Raw genomic sequence first — 23,678 nt, 5'->3', positions numbered from 1 at the left:
GTACATGTGTCCCTCATCCCGAACTCCCCTCCCATCTCCCTCCCCATCCCATCCCTCAGAGTCATCCCAGTGCACCAGCCCTGAGCACCCTGTCTCATGCATCGAACCTAGACTGGCAATCTGTTTCACATATGATAATATACATGATTCAGTGCTATTCTCCCAAATCATTCCACCCTTGTCTTCTCCCACAGAGTCCAAAAGTCTGTTCTTTAAATCTTTGTCTCTTGTGCTGTCTTGCATATAGGGTCATCGTTACCATCTTTCCAAATTCCAAATATATACGTTAATATACTGTATTGGTTTTTTTTTTTTTTCCTGACTTACTTCACTCTGTAAAATAGGCTCCAGTTTCATCCACCTCATTAGAACTGATTCAAATGCGTTCTTTGAATAGCTGAGTCATATTCCATTGTGTATATGTATCACAGCTTTCTTATCCATTCGTCTGCTGATGGACATCTAGGTGGCTTCCATGTCCTGGCTATTGTAAACAGTGTGACATACAGACACATACATACATGCGGATGGCTAACACATGAAAAGATGCTCAACATTACTCATTATCAGAGAAATGCAAATCAAAACCACAATGAGGTACCATCTCATGCCGGTCAGAATGGCTGCTAAAAAAATCTACAAACAATAAATGCTGGAGAGGGTACAGAGAAAAGGGAACCCTCTTACACTGTTGGTGGGAATGCAAACTAGTACAGCCACTATGGAGAACAGTGTGGAGATTCCTTAAAAAGCTTGAAATAGAACTGCCGTACAACTCAGCAATCCCACTGCTGGGCATACACACTGAGGAAACCAGAATTGAAAGAGACACGTGTACCCCAGTGTTCATCGCAACACTGTTTACGAGTCAGTTCTTGTTCTCCACTTGATTTCTGGGCTGGTACTGCTTCACAAGGTCACTTTCACCGACACTGTGGACTTGGCTGACTTTTGTTCCAAGCCTGTAATCAGGGAGTAACCTTTTGACTCCATTACCTAGTTCTGGCCTCCAGGAACTTCAAGCTCAGATTTTTTAGAAAATAAGAAAGTACTCTAGTTAATACTATCTCAGGTAATTCTCTCTCTCTCTTTGCATAGCTGTATATTCATCCTATTTGTTGCCTTCTCTTCAAATTGCTCCTCAGTTACTGTGAGCCTCAAATCATTCCTAACCATATAATTTATAGAACTGACTTTATGCCAGACCTGTGTGAAGTGTTTTAAACATAATTATTTAATCCAAGTTGGTAAAGAAGAGTGATACTAAACAGCATACTTAAAGCAGAGAAACTATGAGTTGAATCAGTGTTACCTGATTCTAAGAAGTGGCTGAATTTTCAGAGTTTATATGTAAGTTTAATTAGAGTACATTAAAATTATTTCCTGACGTATCAATATTTAGCATTCATATTAAGTGTTAAATTATTTTTATCTCTGAGAAGTAGAGTGCATTTTCTGTGAATTCTTACCTACCATTTGCTATTATTAACAATTATTAGTCAACTTGATTAATAATTATTAAATATTGATTAGATGCATATAGGCTAGCTTGGCATCTAATAGTCATTTCTGGTTGTTAAGTCACTTTAGCTTATGAGTAAACTTTTGGAGCACAGTCTGTTTGGAATCACTTGTCATAGTTCTTAAAGTGCCCCTTGTGTTAAAAACACACAACCTTAGTTGATTAAAAAAACAACCTTAGTTTTAAATTACTCTGCTCCTTTTTCACTTTACAAAATGAGTTGGCAAGCTTCATTTAACCTGACACTCTACACAAATCAGGATTGGTCAAAAATACTCATGTTGTATATTACAGGAATTAATGTGGTTATTTAAACTGGTATGAAACTTTAAGTTAGGTAAATAAATATTTAGTATTAAGTCATATACAAATATGAAAAGATAACACATATTTGATTTCTCCACAGAAAATTAGTTACTTGCTTCAGGGAAATTTTATAGGAACACAAAAATGAAGCATATTTTATTTATGAATCAGTGTGTCTTGCAGATTCATTTTAATTTTTGTGCATTAAAAAATGTGGAAACTTTGTTTTGACAAAGTTGACCCTTGTCTCTGGACAGGTCTTCCTTTTTCCCACTTTAGTTTTATTGGATAGAAAACTTCTCAGACTCCCAAACTGTTTGTTATAAGACATAGCATTCAGCCGCTGATTATAAACTGACCTTCAATTTGCAGGAGAGGTTTTTTGTTTTGCCTTTGTTTTTTTTTTTTTTTTTTACTTTAGAAAGATTATCAGATACAGGTAGAGTGGTCATTTCATGTTTAAGTGATATGTGTTTATTTTGCATGTGTGCTCAGTCTGCTCAGTCGTGTCCAACTCTTTGTGACCCCACGGACTGTAGCCTGCCAGGCTCCTCTGTCTATGGAGTTTTCCAGGCAAGAATACTAAGTGGATAGCCATTCTCTTCTCAACTGGATCTTCCCGACCCAGGGATCAAACCCGTGTCTCCTGTGTCCCCTGCATTGGCAAGTGGGTTCTTTACTACCAAGCCACCTGGTACTTTTTATACAGATAAACTAGAAAGTCCATAAGGAAGGCTGAGCACCAAAGAATTGATGCTTTCAAACTGTTGTGTTGAAGACTCCAACCAGTCTATCCTAAAGGAAATCAGTCCTAAATATTTGTTGGAAGGACTGGTGCTGAAGCTGAAGCTCCAGTATCTTAGCCACCTGGTGTAAAGAGCTGTTTCATTAGAAAAGACCCTGATGCTGGGAAAGATTGAAGGCAGGAGGAGAAGGGGATGACAGAATGAGACAGTTGGATGGCATCACTGACTCGGTGGACATGAGTTTGAGCTAACTGGGAGATGGTGAAGGACAGGGAGGCCTGGTGTGCTGCAGTCCATGGGGTCGCAAAGAGTCAGACACAACTGAGTGACTGGGCAACAGCAACGAAAGTAAAAAATCAGAAAATACCTTTATTTATGCTATACACAGAACTTCTGGTTTAGAAAATGTAATCACTTAGGTCTGTTGGACCTAAAGACCACTTACAGTGTCTAGCTGTCCACATACTATATAATAATGGGTTTTTCCTCTCTTTGGAGGATTAGGAACTTTTTGAATAACAGTATTTATTTAAAATTCTGATTACCTGAACAAATACCCTTATACAACTCTTAGTTTTTTTTTTATAAATGCTATTTTTAAATTTCACAGTGTTGTGAAGAAATTTAGAATCTCTTAACAGTGTTATGAAATAGTTAAAATTTTTTTCTTGTATTTTAAGCTTAGAATTGAAATACCTATTTATTTTAGTGAAGGGAAATGATGCCAGGAGAGGGATCATTGAAACTGGAGTGTCCACTGAAAAAAAGGTGTTGGATTACATACAGTATCACCGGACTGTTGAAATAATTTGTATGTCATGATCTTGCATGAGTTTGAATCAGTACACAGGTTCATTTGGGCTTCATGATTTACCACATACTTTCCTTATATATAATCTCTATGACAAAAATACTTAAGTTATATTTATTCTGGAGAGAAGAGAGGTAATGAAAAAAATGCTTATCTTATTATTATTTCTGTTTGTGGTAGCAGAATAATGGCCCCCTAAGATGTCTGTGTCCCAACCCCTGAAATTTGTGAATACGTTGCAGATGTGACTTAAGGTTTTGGACCTTGAGATGGGGGGAGTATCCTAGATTATCTGGGTGAATCCAGTTTACTCATAAGAGTTCTTAAAAGTAGAGAGCCTGTCAGAGGGACATGCCAGCGGGAGGTCAGAGAGATTCAGTGTTGGCGGCTGTGAAGATGGAAGAAGGGGCCCCTATAAGGGCAGCCTCCAGGAACTGGAGAAGGCAGGACACGCTCTCCTGCCGAGTTCCCGAAAGGAATGCGGCCCGGCTAATACTTTGATCGTAGCCTGGTGAGACCCATGATGGACTTCTGACTTACAGAACTGTAAGATAATAAATTTATATTTTTCAGCTGCCAAGTTTGTGGTAGTTTGTTAGGGCAGCAATAGAAAATCAGTACATTGCTCACTGTGATAGCTGTTAAAATGAATACTCGTACCTTTGAATCTGAATTTCACCAGATCACTACAGTTGAGGATCATCCTCTAAATTGTTGCCAAAAAGGGTGGGGGAGGGGGGTGGTCATCAGATACAAGATAATGAGTTATTAAAAATGGTTACTGTGAAAAGTACCTGGCTCTTAGGAATATGTGGCTGTTTATTTCTGTAATAAATATCTGGACTATTCTCAACAGTCTACTTACAACACAGTATCACCGACTTAGCTGATTACATATTATACTTCTCAATTCTCTTTAAAAGAAACTGCACTGGATTATACTCACAAAACCTAAGTGATATATTTCAAACTCAGTTTCAGTGTTGAATGGGGATGTGCCTGCTGCTGCTGCTGCTAAGTCGCTTCAGTCGTGTCGACTCTGTGCGACCCCATAGACAGCAGCCCACCAGGCTCCCCGTCCCTGGGATTCTCCAGGCAAGAACACTGCAGTGGGTTGCCATTGCCTTCTCCAATGCATGAAAGTGAAAAGTGAAAGTGAAGTCGCTCAGTCCTGTCCGACTCTTAGCGACCTCATGGACTATGTACTAAATAATGGTAATTAGAATCCTTACCTTTGGGCTGCTGTTCTTACTATTGCTATCTGTACAATACCATGAGGAAAGCGTCTTACAGTTTCAGAGCATAATGATGTATTTTGTGTATTTTCACTCAATTTCTTATGTGCCTGGATAAGTATATCTTTTTTTAATTTCTCTAAAACCTTATCCAGAGTTACTCACCTCACTGTTACTAAGGTGTGCAGTTAATGCTCTGTGCGGTGTTACTAGAACTGCCAATTGCCAGCAATGGACTATGAGAAAACCCATTTCCTAAAAACCCCGAAAGTTAAGTTACTCTTTTTAAAACAGCAAACTCCTAAAACCTGCAAAAGTATGCATGTGCCGTTTTCCCATCAGTCTTTAAATCTGAAACTAGATTATTAATCTATATCAGTGGTGGTTAAAATGAAGTCATTTTAACATATTATGTAAATCAAAACACCACCAGTTGATATGAGTATTTTACAAACACTACATTACATATTACCTTGCAATCTCAATCATTACATCTCATATTTGTGTGAGTTTATTTTCGATAATTGAAACTTCACAGAATTTAGCAGCAAATAAAGTATAAAAAAAATAGTTCTGTACATTCAGTTCAGTTCAGTCGCTCAGTCGTGTCTGACTCTTTGAGACCCCATGAATCGCAGCACGCCAGGCCTCCCTGTCCATCACCAATTCCCGGAGTTCACTCAGACTCACGTCCATCGAGTCAGTGATGCCATCCAGCCATCTCATCCTCTGTTGTCCCCTTCTCCTCCTACCCCCAATCCCTCCCAGCATCAGAGTCTTTTCCAATGAGTCAACTCTTCGCATGAGGTGGCCAAAGTACTGGAGTTTCAGCTTCAGCATCATTCCTTCCAAAGAAATCCCAGGGCTGATCTTCAGAATGGACTGGTTGGATCTCCTTGCAGTCCAAGGGACTCTCAAGCATATTCAAAAGCAGAGACATCACTGCCAACAAAGGTCCGTCTAGTCAAGGCTATGGTTTTTCCTGTGGTCATGTATGGATGTGAGAGTTGGACTGTGAAGAAGGCTGAGTGCCGAAGAATTGATGCTTTTGAACTGTGGTGTTCTGTACATTAGTTCCAACTGTTTTACAACCTATAAGGCTTATGTCATAGTTCAGCACCAAAAAGATCTACAGAACTTCCTAACCCAGTCTTATTCATTTCATGTGATAGTTTTTGTTGTTGTTATTTTTAAGGTGAAAGTCTGAGACAATGCTTTATATATTCTACTTTCAGACCTTGAGGAGTGAAATACTTTTGGCTGATCATGTGTTGTAAAAACTTGAGTTGTACCTTTTAGTTTTTTTTTTTTTTTAAGCAATAAGTGATATTTTATTTCTATTTTTGGCCACATCATTTGGCATGTGGGATCTTAGTTCCCTGATCCAAGGATCGACCCCACACCCCCTGCACTGGAACTGTGGAGCCTTAACCACTGGACCACCAAGGAAGTCCCTGACCTTGTAATTTTTAATGTGAATGTGTGAAATCAGGGCCTTGAGCTAGATTTCTAATGGAAGCATTCCATTATTCTAAGGCTACCCAAGTTTTCCAAGTCCAAAGTGACCTAAAGCAAAACACTGATGTAAACTGACTAATGCAGCACAAGCAAAGCAGCAACTCTGGTTTTCAGCGAGCAGCCCTGCTGCCCCTCCCCCCAACCCTCTTCACCATTGCTTACAAACCTTCTTAGGGTAGAAGCCCTTTTCAAAGATCCTCACTGTAGGAACGTGGCTCATCAGTTCTAGGTACACGAGTAGACCTTTACTTTGAAAGTGACTTAATAGAAGCCAGTCTCTATAAATACTTGAATGGAATTGTGTGTGCAGGCGAAAAAGGCTATACTTTATTCCTCTCTGTTGTTCAGTCCCTCAGTCATGTCCAACTCTTTGCCACCCCATGGGCCAGGTTTCCCTGTCTTATCACCAACTCCTGGAGCCTGCTCAAACTCATGTCCATTGAGTCGATGCCATCCAACCATCTCGTGCTCTGTCATCCTGTTCTCTTCCTGCCTTCAGTCTTCCCCAGCATCAGGGTCTTTTCTAATGGGTTGGTTCTTCATGTCAGGTGGCCAAAGTATTGGAGTTTCAGCTTCAGAATCAGTCCTTCCAATGAAAATTCAGGACTGATTTCCTTTAGGATGGACTGGTTGGATATCTTTGCAGTCCAAGGGACTCTCAAGAGTCTTCTCCAACACCACAGTTCAAAAGCATCAATTCTTCGGTGCTCAGCTTTCTTTATAGTCCAGCTCTCACATCCATACATGACTATTGGAAAAACCGTAGCCTTGACTAGATGGACCTTTATTGACAACGTAATGTCTCTGCTTTTTAATATGCCTTCTAGGTTGGTCATAACTTTTCTTTGAAAGAGCAAGCATCTTTTAATTTCATGGCTGTAGTCACCATCTTCAGTGGTTTTGGAGCCCAAGAAAATAGTCTATCACTATTTCCATTGTCTCCCCATCTATTTGCCATGAATTGATGAGACCAGATGCCATGATCTTCATTTTTTGAATGTTGAGTTTTAAGCCAGCTTTTTCACTCTCTCACTTTCATCAAGAGGCTCTTTAGTTCCTCTTTGCTTTTGGCCATAAGGGTGGTGTCATCTGCATATCTGAGGTTATTGATATTTCTCCCCTCAATCTTGATTCCAGGTTGTGCTTCATCCAGCCTGGCATTTCACATGATGTACTCTACATATAAGTTAAATAAGTAGGGTGACAATATACAGCCTTGATGTATTCCTTTCCCAATTTGGAACCAGTCCATTGTTCCATGTTTGGTTCTAATGTTGCTTCTTGACCTGCATAAAGATTTCTCAGGAGGCAAGTAAGGTAATCTGGTATTCCCATCTGTTGAAGAATTTTCCACAGTTTGTTGTGATCCACACTGTCAAAGGCTTTAGTGTAGTCAACAAAGCAAAAATAGATACTTTTCTGGAACTCTCTTGCTTTTTCCATGATCCAGCGGATGTTGGCAATTTGATCTCTGGTTCCTCTGCCTTTTCTAAATCCAGCTTGAACATCTGGAATTTCATGGTTCACATACTGTCGAAGCCTCTCTTGCAGAATTTTCAGCATTACTTTACTAGCATGTGAAATGAGTGCAATTGTGCAGTAGTTTGAACATTCTTTGGCATTGCCTTTCTTAGGGATTGGAATGAAAACTGACCTTTTCTAGTCCTGTAGCCACTGCTGAGTTTTCCAAATTTGCTGTCATATTGAGTGCAGCACATCAACAGCATCATCTTTGAGGATTTGGAGTAACTCAGCTGGAATTCCATCACCTCTACTAGCTTTGTTCACAGTAATGCTTCCTAAGGCCCACTTGACTTCACATTCTAGGATGTCTGGCTCTAGGTGAGTGATCACACCATCGTGGTTCAGTTCAGTTAAGTCGCTCAGTCAGTTATGTCCGACTGTTAGTGACCCCATGGACTGCAGCACACCAGGCTTCCCTGTCCATCACCAACCCCCAGAGCTTGCTCAAACTCATGTCCATCAAGTCGGTGATGCCATCCAACCATCTCATCCTCTCTCGTCCCTTTCTCTTCCTGCCTTCAATCCTTCCCAGCATCAGAGTCTTTTCCAATGAGTCAGTTCTTCGCATCAGGTGGCCAAAATATTGGAGTTTCAGCTTCAGCATCAGTCCTTCCAATGAATATTCAGGACTGATTTCCTTTAGGAAATGGACTGGTTGGATATCCTTGCAGTCCAAGGGACTCTCAAGAGTCTTTTACAACACCACAGTTCAAAAGCATCAATTTTTTGGTGCTCAGCTCTCAACATCCATACATGACTACTGGAAAAACCATAGCTTTGACTAGAAAGACCTTTGTCAGCAAAGAAATATCTCTGCTTTTTAATATGCTATATAGGTTGGTCATAGCTTTTCTTCCAAGGAGCAAGCTTCTTCTAATTTCATGGCCACAGTTACTATGTGCAGTGAATTTGGAGTCCAAGAAAATGAAGTCTGTCACTGTTTCCATTGTTTCCCCAGCTATTTGCCATGAAGTAATGGGACCAGATGCCATGATCTTTGTTTCTTGAATGTTGAGTTTTAAGCCATCAAGTTATCTGGGTCATTAAGATCTTTTTTTGTATAGTTCTGTGTATTCTTGCCACCTGTTCTTAACATCTTCTGCTTCTATTAAGTCCATACCATTTCTGTCCTTTATTGTGCCCATCTTTGCATGAAATGTTCACTTGCTATCTGTAATTTTCTTGAAGAGATCCCTAGTCTTTCCCATTCTATTGTTTTCCTCTATTTTTTGCATTGATCACTGAGGAAGGCTTTCCTATCTCTCCTTGCTGTTCTTTGCAACTCTGCATTCAGATGGATTATCTTTCCTTTTCCCCTTTGCCTTTTGCTTCTCTCTTTTTCTCAACTATTTGTAAGGCCTCCTCAGACAGTCATTTTGCCTTTTTGCATTTTTTTTTTCTTGAGGATGGTCTTGACCACTGCCTCCTGTACAATGTCATGAACCCCCATCCTTAGTTCTTCAGGCACTCTGTCTATCACATCTAATCCCTTGAATCTATTTGTCACTTCCACTGTATAATCATAAGGGATTTGATTTAGGCCATACCTGAATGGTCTAGTGGTTTTCCCTACTTTCTTCAATTGAAGTCTCAATTTTGCAATAAGAAGGTCATGATCTGAACCACAGTCAGCTCCTGGTGCTGTTTTTGCTGACCGTATAGAGCTTCTCCATCTTTGGCTGCAAAAAATATAATCAGTCTTATTTTGGTATTGACCATCTCGTGATGTCCATGTGTAGAGTTGTCTCTTCTGTTGTTGGAATGGGGTATTTGCTATGGCCAGTGTGTTCTCTTGGCAAAACTCTGTTAGCCTTTTCCCTGCTTCATTCTGTACTCCAGTGGACCCCCATTAAGTAGAATATGCATGTTGTCCATCTGACTCCCAGATGGCTTAAATAACTTGAGTACCTACAACTGTGCCTGTTTAATGCTCTTTCCTTCCCTTTGATCATATAAAATATGGTCATTGCTTAATCTCTGTGGGGAAAAAAAATACCACAGAGTTTAGTATCAGGAGAGCGGGAGTTATTTTGGAAAACCACCACACCTGGTTTAAAAGTTTTAATCTTAATTGTCTTGTCCAATTTAATAGCTCAAAAGAAAGGGGAAATAGTGTACAAATAGTTTATTTTTTCTTTATTGATCTGTACTTGGCTGTGCTGGGCCTTTGCTCCTGCATTTGCGGGAGTGGCAGCTCCTCTTTGCTGCTGTGCATGGCCTTCTCCTTGTGGCGTCTTCTCTTGTGGAGCAGAGGCTCTCGGCGTAAGGACATCAGTAGTTGCTGCGTGTGGGCTCAGTAGTTGTGGCACCTGGGCTTGTTTGCTCTGCAGCACGTGGGGTCTTCCCCACCAGGGGGCAAACCCATGCAGCCTGCATTGGCAGGTGGACTCTTAACCACTAGACCACTAGGGAGGCCCTAAATAGTTTTAAAAATATTTCCTGCTCTTAGAAGTTTGGAAATTATCCCGCGTGCACACGCGCGCGCTCTCTCTCTCTCTCTCTCTCTCTCTCTCTCTCTCGGAGTCCTGGATTCTCCTGCTATCTTCTAAGTAAAATGGAGCTGTAACACTGAAAAAAAAAAAAAGTTTGGAAATAAGCCTGTAAAGAAGTCAGGTGGTATGGAAAAAAGGCAATTGCAGGTTATATGTTGGCAGAGTGAGTTATGTGGGATTTCTTTTTTTTTTTTTTTTGCTTTTGTACTTTCCTGGCAGTGTTGATTTCCCTTATGTTTGACACACAAGGGTCTCTAGGCATATGAGAAAAGCCAGATGGAGCAGAAGTTTGTGTAGAAAGAAGATTAAAGAGAAAATCACTGCTGAGAAATCAAATGCATATTGTCATAAAGCAGCTTTAATAAGGTGGAAACACATATATTTCAAAACTGCCTGAGGTCAGCCCTATATTGCCTCAGAGCTAGTGCTCTGTATGTGGTTGGATGGCTTTTCTGTCGAAGAACTATTATTCAGAATAACCTATTAACTCACTTAACCCAAATTCAGGCAGTGGTGGATAGCTATGAACACTGAGAAACATGTCGGCAGCAATAAGGTTTTATACATGTCAAGTAGCGTCTAAGAAAGCCCAAGTAAGATCTAGCTCTGCAGAGGACCTGGTCCTGTACCATTGACTTCAGCAGAGGAACTTCTTATGTCGATAGGGTAGTAGTCTCTACCACAAGGGCCTAAGCTGTCAGGGACTTACTTTCAGGGGTGGAAAGAATGCCTACTATGTACCAAGCACTTTATACAGTCACCTCATTTTATTCTCACATAATTTTTTTACAGTAAATGTTAACCTTGTTTTACAGAGAGGGCACAAGTGATTCACTCTTCTGAAGTTGTCTGTAATCTTAAGCAAACAGAATCTGGCTTCCAAGATCATTTCCAATATTATCGTCACATTTTTTAAATAATTTGCTGTCATCACAAAGATATGTAAATAAGCGGAGGTGTGTGTCTTTGTGACTGACTGAGTTATCCTTCCAGAGTCTATTTTGATGCTATCATTTACCTGCTACCACTGTCTGAATTCTAGGAAGAACCTTAGGATGAAGGGGACCTCTTCCAAAGGACTAACTTGGCAAATTTATTTTCTCTCAAGCTTCACAGGCAAACAAACTTATGCAATGATAAGGGATACTCCACTCTTGCCAGATTTTGAACTTGATAGAAACTGAGGCCAATGGTCAGCTAATTATTTCAGTTTATCTTTGATAACATCCCAGGTGCCAGCCCTTGGCTTTCCCTTTGGCTTTTCTAACCTCTCTCCCATCAACTTTCTTTTGACCCTCCTATGTCTTAGGTGCCTAGCACCTCCTTGGCTTTGAAAAGCCTTGATCTCCTTAGGACTTAGTTAACCAGTCCTTACAGAGAAGTATCCATGAAGGCTCATGGGTGTGTGTTTGTTCTTTTTGAGGACTTTTATGTTGTGAAGACTGTGCTGTTGTGAATATGTAAAAGCCTTTAAGTGCTAAGCAATGGAACTTAAGAATAAAGACTAGGTAGGTTCCGTGGTTTTGGACTGAAGCAGTAGGTCATTCCCATGCTTCCTTGTAGGCCTCGTGCACTTGAAGCCCAACCCTGAACGTCCCTCTTGTGAATGCAGTACATAGCATTTTTTGGAGAAGCATCTGTTAGTTGGATACTAATGACTTGACCTGGCATTTATAGCTCTTGGATTTGCTTTTGATGGCCAGAACTTCTGGAGGAAATATGCTCCACAGCTCACTGGTACCAGCACCTTACCCGCCTCTAGTCAGAGTCCGAAATGTTTCTGTAGCTGTTAACCTCTGTCCCCAGAAACAAGAAGTGCTTTTAAAGTAGAGGAACTTTCTCAGTATAGTTTTGTTCCAGGAGAAATCTGTAGTTTGCACTTATTACTGCTTTGGTCCACTGCTTGGTTTATTGCAAACCAATATACAAAGAGTATGGCTCTGGGTTTCACCAGTGGCTCAGTGGTAAAGAATCCACCAGTGATGCAGGAGATGCGAGTTTGATCCCTGGGTCAGGAAGATCTCCTGGAGGAGGGCATGGCAACCCACCCCAGTATTCCTGCCTGGGAAACCCCATGGACAGAGGAGCCAGGCAGGCCACTGCCCATGGGGCCACAGAAGAGTCTGACATGTGACGGAACACAAGCAATATACACAGTACAGGGACCTTTTTGAACAACACCGGTTCGATTTAGAGTTGCATAAAAGAGTACTATGGAACTTGTTTTTTTCCATAAAGATCTAAAACTCTGTTTATCATTATTAATCAGTACCTTTATCAGGTGTAATATCTACAATGGATCAGACACATATTTAGAGAAACAATATAGCAGAATGTTTAAGAGCAAATTCTCTGCACTGATGAGTTCAAATTCTGGCTCGACTTCATACTGGCAGCACTTGATACTTAGCACTTCATACTTAACGTAAATTGCTTTATCTCTCTGTGCCTCAGTAACACATATCTGTTTGGAGGATTAAATGAGTCCATCCAGGTAAAGTGCTTGGAACCGTCTCTGATACCTGGTAACGGCTCAGTTTCTTGTTTTTAGTCTTAGTGGCATTGTTCCCATGTTAAGATGGGTGAACTGACTCCAGGTTAGAGAACATAGCCAAAGTTGTACATACAGTGCGTGTGGCCCTGCTTTTAAACTCAGGTGTGTCAGAGCCCAGGATCCCTCAAGACTTCCCAGCATTAGGAGTTTGGAATTTTGTTTTGTTTTCTGTTTCCATCTCTGGGGATTGTAAAGGAGGGCCTGGTTTATGACATCCTGCTGAGCACACCAATCATTTTTTCCTCACATCTCATAAATATCATCTGAAAAGGAGATAAGAAAGCTCTACCGAGGAACCTGGGGTTACAGAAATTTAGTCTATGGAGTTAGAAAATTTCACGACTGTATGCTAAAGGGAAGATCTTAAACAGCAGAACTTTACCACAAATGTGTGTGACTCTCCTGAAGAGGGAAATGCCGAGCTGCGTAGGGGCCGAAACAACCTCTTGTTTTTTTCCTGACAATAATCCTTCCTCTACCTGGGAGGATTCACCACCACCACCCCCCTACCCTGCGTCTGATAAGATGCAGCACATTTATTTTATATGGAAGGGCAGTCGGGAAAGCATTTATAACCTTTCTCTACTGAGTTGTGTGATACATCCAACTTTCTATTTACATCGAAGGACAGGGACGTCATTGACAAGGAGAGATCTGATCTGAAGCATTGCTGGTAGAACTCCCAAGTTGATGGTTGGCGCCATCTGCTAGCAGGAACTCCCAGGGAAGATCGAAACCCTCAGACCATTATGCTTCCTCTCCTACCTCACTGCTGGCTCCCTACACTCACCAAGCTTCCTCTTCTGCCTCTTCCTTAAATGTTAGGTGCTCTCGGGTTCTTCCCTGGTCTGTATTTCTCACATAATCTTCATGTCTCCCACGCCCACCCCACCCTCCCAAGACTAGGCAATCTCTTCCTTCCTCACTCATATCTTCACTAACCATTTCTGTGCTAATTCCTCAGTTCTGCTCTTTGTTTCAAGCTCCAGGTCCTTACGTTTCACTGACCACTGGACATCTCCTTTGGGATATCTCAAGTGAAAGTGAAAGTCATGTCCGACTCTTTGTGACCCCATGGACTGTACAGTCCATGGAATTCTCCAGGCCGGAATCCTGGAGTGGGTAGGCTTTCCTGTCTTCAGGGGATCTTCCCAACCCAAGGATCAAACTCAGGTCTTCTGCATTGCAGGTGGATGCCTTACCAGTTGAGCCACAAGGGAAGCCCAAGAATACTGGAGTGGGTAGCCTATCCCTTCTCCAGCAGATCTTCCCGACCCAGGAATTGAACTGGGGTCTCCTGCTTTGCAGGTAAGATTCTTTACCAACTGAGCTATCAGGGAAGCCCTTGGGGCAGCTCATCATATCTTCAAGAAATCAGTCAATTTAAAGCTGAGCTTAGCATCGTCACTCTCCTGTCCTATCTCCCTACTTTTTACCCAAATTTGTTTCTCCCACTATGTCTATAGTCTGTACTCTACAGCCAGAGGGGTTTCACTAAAATGCAAATCTTATCATGTCACTCTGCTATGCAAAATCCTTCAAAGGACTTTTTTTGAAAGATAAGGCCCAAGTTCCTCAACTTGAGTTATATGGCCCTTTGTGATCAGACACCCGACTCCCCTAACTTCTCCAACTTTCTCTTTCCTGCTCGCCTTCCCCAGCCCTCCCCCACCTCCACCCACACTTTAGGTTCTGACTGTGTTGAACTTCTTCAGTTCCTGGCCTGGGCTGCATTTTTTGGCCTCCAGGCCTTTGCTTAGGCTGCACCTTCTGCCTAAGTCTTCCCTGGTAGCCCAGCTGGTAAAGAATCATCTGCAATGCAGGAGACCCCAGTTTGATTCCTGGGTCAGGAAGATCCCCTGGAGAAGGGATAGGCTACCCACTCCAGTATTCTTGCGCTTCCCTGGTGGCTTAACTGCTAAAGAATCCTCCTGCAATGCGGGAGACCTGGGTTCGATCCCTGGGTTGGGAAGATCCCCTGGAGAAGGGAATGGTTACCCACTCCAGGATTCTGGCCTGGAGAATTCCATGGACTGTATAGTCAATGGGCTTGCAAAGAGTCGGACACGCCTGAGCGACTTTCGCTTTCACTCTGCCTTACCCCCACCTCTACCAATGAAGCCCGTTTTCCTTGGCTAACATCTGTTTATACTTTAGAGTCTCCGTTTAGATCTCCCTTCTTCTGGTAGGCCCCTGTGTCTGGTTCCCTATGTTTATGCTCAATGCCTCTCCCGTGTGCTTCCACCATACCCCTTCTTTGCTCGAGTATTTGCAGGTTTGACTGTTGGTCTTTTCCACTAGACTCTAAGTTCCCTAAGGGCAGAGTCCATTTTTATTTTGTTCTGTGTTGTATCCCCAGTGACTAGCACACAAGTACTCCCTCACAAAAGTTTGGAGACTCCATTTATAAGGTAAACACGTATATATTATGGATCAAGGTTCTCCTTCTTAGTTTTGGATGCTTCTTGCTGGTATTATTGGTGACACCATAGAAGTGAGCTGATGTTTGGTAAGTTTCTGCAGAAGAGGAGAGAGTTGATGGTGTCCACAGCACTCTGGGGATGCTGTTTCTTTGACCTTGAGCTTTACTGTTGTCCTGGCACTCAGGTGTGAGTATATCCACCTTATAGTGGGGCTGAGAAGGAAGTTACTTGAATAACATAAGGTGCGGGATTTGTCCTTCATTTTCTATAGGGAAGCAAAATGCTTTGAACATACTCAGACATTCTCCTGTATTTGTGGAGAGAAGTCTGACATTTTCCAGAGGATTAAGAGTTGGTGTTTGGTAAAGAATAAAGTGCCCTATATTGTGCTTCTTAAGGGGATTATTCATTTTCATTATCTTTTGGGGCCTGTGGCAAAATAATGCAGAAGGAGGGAAACCCGGGGCTCCATTGGCTCCCAGAGCAGAGTTGAAGCTACTGTGAAATGCTGACTCTTGAGCTCCAGGGCCCCTCATTTACCTGAGCTTTACCAATGTGTTTACTACGTTCTTGTAAAATTCACATTTTAACTACAATAAGTCCATTGATTCAGACCACTCTTTCCACTCCCACTTCTGCTGATGCCACATGCCCCTGGAGTGGCCATGGACATCTTCGGAACCAGCTAAAATAAAGTTGAGTGGGGGATATATTAAAACTCAACATTCAGAAAACTAAGATCATGGCATCTGGTCCCATTAGTTTATGGCAAATAGATGGGGAAACAATGGAAACAGTGAGAGACTATTTTTGGGGGCTCCAAAATCACTGCAGATGGTGACTGCAGCCATGAAATTAAAAGGCACTTGCTCCTTGGAAGAAAAGTTATGATCAACCTAGACAGCATATTAAAAAGCAGAGACATTACTTTGCCAACAAAGGTCCATCTAGTCAAAGCTATGGTTTTTCCAGTAGTCATGTATGGATGTGAGAGTTCAACTATAAAGAAAGCTGAGCACTGAAGAATGGATGCTTTTGAAGTGTGGGGTTGGAGAAGACTCTTGAAAGTCCCTTGGACTGCAAGGAGATCCAACCAGTACATCCTAAAGGAACCAGTCCTGAATATTCATTGGAAGGACTGATGCTGAAGCGGAAACTCCAATACTTTGGTCACCTGACGTGAAGAACTGACTCATTGGAAAAGACCCTGATGCTGGGAAAGGTTGAAGGTGGGAGGAGAAGGGGACAACAGAGGATGAGATGGTTGGATGGCATTACTGACTCAATGGACATGAGTTTGAGCAAGCTCTGGGAGTTGGTGATGGACAGGGAGGCCTGGTGTGCTGCAGTCCATGGGGTCACAAAGAGTCAGACACAACTGAGTGACTGAACTGAACAGAGCTGAACGGGGGGATATGTTGGGGTCAGAGGGTGATGTGTATGTTGTTCACAGTCACTTCTGTTTGGAGTTAAGTTGCTGCTATCCCGAGGTAGCAATGGCTTTCAGGAATATTCCTCCAATACTGAGCCTACTCATCAGGACAGGGCATCAACAACAAATTAAAGCTGTATAGGCTTTCAGTTCAGTTCAGTCGCTCAGTCGTGTCCAACTCTTTGTAACCCCATGGACTGCAGCACGCCAGGCTTCTGTGTTCATCACCAACTCCCAGAGCTTGCTCAAACTCATGTCCATCAAGTCGATGATGCCATCCAACCATCTCGTTCTCTGTCGTCCCCTTCTCCTCCTGCCTTCAATCTTTCCCAGTATCAGGGCCCTACTAAATGTGATTCACCTTCTCATAAGGCATAGTTTTCAGGCCATCTAGTGTCTGCAAATCTCTGAACACCCCAACTTGGGGTGCCCAGTGAAGAATCCTAGCAGAGGATCCTTTGAATCCCTACTTGATTGCATTACATTCTGTTCTATGTGGTTCTACCCTGTCAACGCCAATACAGAAGACACATTCTAGGAAAGCTTTTGGCTTGATCTTGCCCTGTTATTTGAATTACAAGTTAGAGCATTTTTGCTTACAAGGAAAAAAATGTGTCAACTTTTTTTTTTTTTTCTATTTTCTGTATGTCGTCATTGTTTTTGCTGCTAAATGTGTAAAGTAAAATGTGGATCTGGCTTGGCTCTTAATCTGTGTGAAGTTCTAACTTAACTTTTCCTACAACCACCATCTCTGCTTTCTATTAGAATCACCTGGCCCATATCTTATCTTGTCATATGTCTTTCATTGCCTATGTTGTGTTATTTTATTTATAAATCTATATGAAACTGTAGGGGCTATTTAAAGACGAAGCATTAATAACCACAGTGTAAAAGACAAAATTTTTCATAATTCTGCTAGACTGCTGTAAATTCTTACTTTTTTTGTGTACTGTATGTGTATATTAACTTATTTTAAGACTTTTTTGACACATTCATATAGCTTTGCAATTTGCTTTATTTACCTAACAAAGTATCTTGGATTTCTTTCTGTGTTCTTTTTAAGGGCTAGATAGCACTTTTTTTGTTGGTGGTGATATTAATTTAGTCAATCAGTTCCTTTTGATTGGGTAGTTTTCATTTTTTCTATAAGAAACAGTGCTATAATGAGCATCCTTATTCATATATCTTTCCATATTTTGGAAGTTTTTTTCCTCCTGTAATATGAGTATCTAGCAGTAGAATTGGAGAAGGCAATGGCACCCCACTCCAGTACTCTTGCCTGGAAAAATCCCATGGGCGGAGGAGCCTGGTAGGCTGCAGTCCATGGGGTCGCTAAGGGTCTGACACGACTGAGTGACTTCACTTTCACTTTTCACTTTCATGCATTGGAGAAGGAAATGGCAACCCACTCCAGTGTTCTTGCCTGGAGAATCCCAGGGACTGGGGAGCCTTGTGGGCTGCCATCTATGGGGTCGCACAGAGTCAAACACGACTGAAGTGACTTAGCAGTAGCAGCAGCAGTAGAATTCCAGGATCAAAGGCTATATACACTTTAAAATGTTAATAGATGTTTCCAAATTACCCTTTAAATTATTGTACCAATTTGTAGACTCCCCAATAATGTAAGAGTATGCAGTTCTGTACATAGTACAAAACATGAATAGTTTGTTTTTATTTTTCCTGATTTTCCTGCCCAATATCAGGTTCTCTATTTAACATTTATATCTACAAAAGTTAGAGATAGTTTAATTTTATGGGAGACTAATTCATATTTTTGCAGTGCTTTTAAATTTAGCACCAGGATAAAATTATGTTGGATGTTTTTCATGGAAACTGTTATATTCTTTTAGATGGTTAACTCTTCCTTGCGCATAATTCTGATACATATTAAGTACGATGAATCAGTATTTTAAATACATAGAAGTTAGACTTGGTATAAATATTGGGACTGTTAGAAAATTAAAACCTCTGCATTAGAAGTTGCAGTCTGACAGTTCACTTGGCTGTCTCTGCCCTAGAGACATTTCCCTCATAGTTTAAGAACTAGTTGCTAATGCTTATAAATGGTTTCATGTAAAACCAGATTTCTGGTTTTTTTGGAAAATAAAACTTTGGACAATAATGGATTATATGCATGTAAATAATGGACTGGAACTGCATAGTTGCTATTCTTTTTAGACAAGTAAGTTGTCTCCAATTTTCCACAGTTTCCACCATTCTTTAATATATTACACCAGACCTATTTCACCATATAGGAATAACATGCAGATTTGTGGACAAATAAAAATATAAAGGTATGTATGGAAAGAAATTCCCTTTTTTCACTAATAAATTAATCAAGACATCATAAAATTCCCTGCTTTATTGGGTTTTCTGGTACATTCATCACCTTAGAAAGGTGTTAAGAGATAGAAGCAATAAACATCTCAAAGAGATTTTTTTCCCCAACTTCTCCCAGGAAACCACTCCACGGGCTGATGAAAAAGAAGATGACCGGAAAGTTTATGATTCCTGGAGTTCCGCTATCTTACGCTGCAATTTCTTTAGGTCTTTCTGTACTTTATAGTTTTCTAAATCCATCTTTGTTTTCTGTATTCGTTGGAGGGAGTTGAGAGAGTCATGAATTGATTTAAATCCTGGAAGAGGATATGAAAATAGGTATATTGAAGCTAAACAAAGCATTGGGTCTTTAAAAAATTTTTTAACAAAAGTTACTAGTCAGCAGTCCTGCCACAATCGATCATTGTTTAATTCAAAGCATATTAAATTCCATTAAGACCAGTCTAAAAATGGTCTAAAAATGTATAATAATCTTTTTCTTATAATGTCATCAGAATGTATTCGCAACTGTGTTTCAACTAGTATCTGGCTTCATTGCGAAATTTCAATTCTAGTCCTTCCCCTCCATCCCCATAGACTGCATAATGAAATAATTCTATATTTCAAGAGAGAAATTGAAAATATTTTCTTTCTGTTCATTTGGACAAGAAATTTGGATGATCTCTTTTTTTATTCTTGTTACAAAATTGAAGGGAAAGGCCACAGATGAGATTTTAAGCCTCTGAAAGCAGCCTGTTTGAAGGACTTAAGGAATGGTCCCTTGCCAGCTGCTCCCCACGCCTGCCCCCAGCACTTTGTGTCTCCGTTATACCACAGTCCAGCCACTCAGGGCCACAGCCTACCAGACCTCAAGCTTCTTAGGGTACAGCCCATTGCTTATTCACTGGAGGCTTTCGCATAGTCATTTCTCAACACATTTTTGTTAAAGGCATAAAAGCAAACCATTAATTGGGAGTCCCCATTTGTTAAGCTCTCGCTTAGTAGAACACAGAAACATATAGATTACAAGTTACTCTTCAGTTCATACTGGGATTGTACTAACAGAATGAGTAAATTCCATCTTTAATGGGTAAATAGCAAGCACAGCCCTAAAAGTTGGGTCAGTTAAATTGGGGTTGTCTCTCATACCAGAACCTTCTGATTCCTGGTATCTCAAAATTGTGGCTCCAGGCAGATGACTGCTCTGCTACACCTATCCCCCCATTCTTCCTTTTGACAAATTAGATGAGCCTTTCAAATTAATCCTCTTTGGTGTTAGCTCGGCTTGACACTGCTGCCATTAGCCTCCTTAAGAAGAAAAGCAGTCATTATACTGGACTCTGCTCACTCATTTCTCTCTCTCTTGACTTCTAAAGGTCAGGTCTCCAGTTTGACAACCGTCCAGGCTCATTAGCTGCAGTTCAATGAGGGACATCTGACCTAGACTCTTAATTTCATGATATAACCACAAGTCAGGTCTTGATGATCTCTGAGGATTTTCCAGGTCTGACAATTTTATGATTCTATGATCTTAGAGACTAAACAATAAATCTCACAGCAATGGCAACTTGTGACCCTGCAACCTGTGAATGAGAAACTAAATTTGCATATTTACCTTCCCTCTGGTGATATGCTGACATTCTATGGGTTATTTAGGAAAGTCGGATGAAATACAAAGGATGTCACTTGACTAATGACAAGATTGCTCCCTGGCCATTAGCTCAAAGTAGAAAACCCTGAAGGACTGGATAAGAAAGGACTGATGTTCCTGACTCAGTTAAAGTACCTGCTCACCTGATTGGTATTCATCCTGCATTTTCTCTAATTCATCCCAGATCTGCTTTTCCAGTTGGCTCATCTTCTTGGACAGTTTATTTTCTGTATGCTTTATTTTGTTTAGATCTGCTTCATACTTCTCTGTGTTAATGAAATTCTCTAACTTGCTTGAAAGCTTCAGTAATTTTTCTTCCATGTTTTTTTCAGACATATCCTACAAAAGAGGTCATGTGATAAAACTTCTGAAAACCTTTGTGGATTTGAATTTCATCTTAGAAAATGCGTTTTAACAAATTTGCTTTCCTGTGATAAACATGAGTTTCTAAACCAGGTTCCCTTGGTTCTAAAGCTATTCACAGTGAAGTGAAGTCGCTCAGTCGTGTCCGACTCTTTGCAAACCCATGGCCTGTAGCCCACCAGGCTCCTCTGTCCATGGGATTTTCCAGGCAATAGTCCTGAAGTGGATTGCCATTCCCTTCTCCAGCGGATCCTCCCAACCCAGGGCTCAAACCCGGGTCTCCCACATTGTAGACAGACGCTTTACCGTCTGAGCCACCAGGGAAGCTATTCACAAGTGTAAGTTAATTCCTTTATTTGACCTTGTTCATTTGTAGTTTCTGAAATTCTACATGCTATGGGAGAAGAGAAAGGGCTGTGGTCCTTATGAAATGCCTGGACGATTTGGAATTTTAGCATTTAAAGAAGTGTTGCCAAGAAAGGCATTTTACATCCTGCTTGACTTGAGCTCCTGAGACATTCTCCGAAGTATTAGAGGTTCTTATTCCCTGAGCTTCCTATCTCTATGTGGACAGGCTTCAGGCAGGATAGTGATTCTCCATCTCTGCTTTCTATTAGAATCACCTGGCCCATTATCCACGCCCGGCCCAACCCCACCCTACCCCTACACACAATTCTAATTTAATGGGGCTGTGTTGAACCCAGGAGTTGATGGCATTTATAAGCTCTCCAGGTGATTCTAACATGCAGCAGGGTGGGGCTGCAGAGGCAGCCTGAGACAACGAGCTTCTTTGCTCCTCCTCACTCCCCTGCAGGGAAGGGAGAAACGCGGGTGGGTTCCCGCCTCTCTTCCTTGTGATAGGCGCCTTTTGCCCGCAGATGACCGCGTTCTCACTTAGCGCCGCCTAGAACTGGTGGAGGAGTCTTGCCTAAATCCAGAGCCGAACCAGCGGGCCTGGTTGGCTGCAGGTCGGACCACACGTCCTTCAACAGCCGTATCAGTGATAAAGCTGTAACGTTGACCTCCCTCTCTGGGACTCCTGCCTCCATCCATGCCAACAAGCTCAGGTTGAGTAATGGGAGCGTCCTTTCCCGGGCTGCCGAAAGCCGGTCTCCTGAAGTTCCAGAATCATCTTATTTGAGTCACCTGCAAGGTTGGCCGAGCTGCTCTCCCGTCAGGGCTCAGCAGCGTGGCCGGCATCGCTGGTTGGAGAAGCGAGCCGGCGATAGATTTCCTGTATGTGCCTGTCGCCCCACCCCGAAGCCTGGGGGTGTCTCTACAAGGTCTGCCCTGGAGAAGGAGTTTTGCAAACCTCCTCTGATCTACCAGTGGATCTCCAGAAAGGTAAAAACGACTTGTTTAAGGCAGTTTTCAGGTTTTATCGTATCTGAGCATCACCCAAGGAACGTATCCCGGAGCAGATGCCCAAGGGAGGCTCTGGAGGGTCTGTCTGATGCTTCAGCTCTGGGTTGGGACCAGGAGTCTGTAGTTTAAAAAGCTCTCTTTGTGTTATTCTGGTACAGGGAGAGATACCAGGAGGCGTGGGAGTGCACAGAATTGAGGAGTAGCAGACAGGACCAGAAGGCAGGCCTCTGGATTCCTATTCCAGTGCTAAAAAGTCAGTTACTGAGGCACTGAAGGTTACTGTGAGGTTTCAAGCGTGGCTCTCAAGACCCAGACTCACCGCTCACATCTAGACAGGGGATAACAGAGCCCTTACCAGCTTCTCCTGCAGGAGGGCCAGACACTGGTTTGCACGGCTGAGCTGCTCCTGTTCGTATTTGATGAGCTGGTTTTCTGTCCGTTTTTGATGGTTCTCCATTTCCTCATATAGATTCAATGAAAGGGAATTAAATCTAGGGGGGAAAGTAGTTTGTTCTATTTTAATAAGTACATTTATGCATAAAACAGACATTTATTGAAAACTCTGCCTTTTTTTTTTTTTTTTTGATGATGAGGGTCCATGTGCCCACCAAACACTTAGGGGTGATGGGGGTGGGTAAGGGAGCACACACTGGGTCCCTGTCGACAGCACCCATTTGCACAGCCTGAAACACACGTCCACACACACACGCACACAAAGGCCTGTGCCATCTGTGTGTGCCATCTCCTGTCAGTGCCCAGGCCGTACTGTGTGTGTGTGCAGAAGAATTACTTCAACAAGTCACTTGGCATGGTATTAGTCTATGGTAGAGGTTAGCAAACCACCTTTTCTCTAAAAGTTACATAGTAAATATTTCAGGCTTTTCAGGCCCTGTAGTCTCCCTTGCAACCATTTGCCCGCCCAGTGGGAAAGCAGCCCCACATGATACAAATTATAGGCTTTTATTTTTTAGAATAAATGATGAGGAAATGAGGTGGCTATCATCTAATGACACTTTATGTACACTGAAATTTAACTTTCATGTGATGTCATGAAGTATACCTTTTCCTTTAAAAAATGATTAGAAAGTGTAAAAGCCATTCTTAGCTATGGGCAGACTGGCGAAGGGCAGTGGTTGGCCAAATCTTTTCTCTGCTAGGGTAACTGTGAAGCTGAGGAGGTGCTGGGCGAGAGAGGACAGTCAGAGGGAAAAATGGGGAAGGGAGAAAGGAGAGAAACCGAAAGGACTTTGGGAAGCAGAGTGTCCAAGGGAGATGCTCCTCGGTGATCATCTCTGCTCCGGCAAACCTTCAGTGAAGTCCCCACGTGTCACCAATGGATCTCTGAGTGGATTCTTTATTCTTTGCGGGGGTATGGGGTGGATTTAGAGAGATACTGAGTTACTCAAGTGGGGCAAAA

At 41.9% G+C, this 23,678-nt stretch overlaps 1 protein-coding gene across 1 annotated transcript in view; it reads right to left on the bottom strand.

Moving 5' to 3' along the window:
* Positions 1 to 18,910: 18,910 nt before the first annotated feature.
* FAM81B (family with sequence similarity 81 member B) overlaps positions 18,911 to 23,678 on the bottom strand; it is a 57,588-nt gene continuing 52,820 nt past the window's right edge. Inside the window, exons 8-10 of the mRNA XM_061424416.1 lie at positions 22,617 to 22,752; positions 20,677 to 20,872; positions 18,911 to 19,199 (exon numbers count right to left, since the gene is read on the bottom strand). Coding sequence (XP_061280400.1) covers positions 19,066 to 19,199; positions 20,677 to 20,872; positions 22,617 to 22,752 — 466 coding nt within the window. The 3' untranslated portion in view covers positions 18,911 to 19,065. The remainder of the gene's footprint in view (positions 19,200 to 20,676; positions 20,873 to 22,616; positions 22,753 to 23,678) is intronic.

Source organism: Bos javanicus, chromosome 7 (genome assembly GCF_032452875.1).
Source record: "Bos javanicus breed banteng chromosome 7, ARS-OSU_banteng_1.0, whole genome shotgun sequence".
Lineage (NCBI taxonomy): Eukaryota > Metazoa > Chordata > Mammalia > Artiodactyla > Bovidae > Bos > Bos javanicus.
This window is presented reverse-complemented; position numbering and strand designations above follow the sequence as displayed.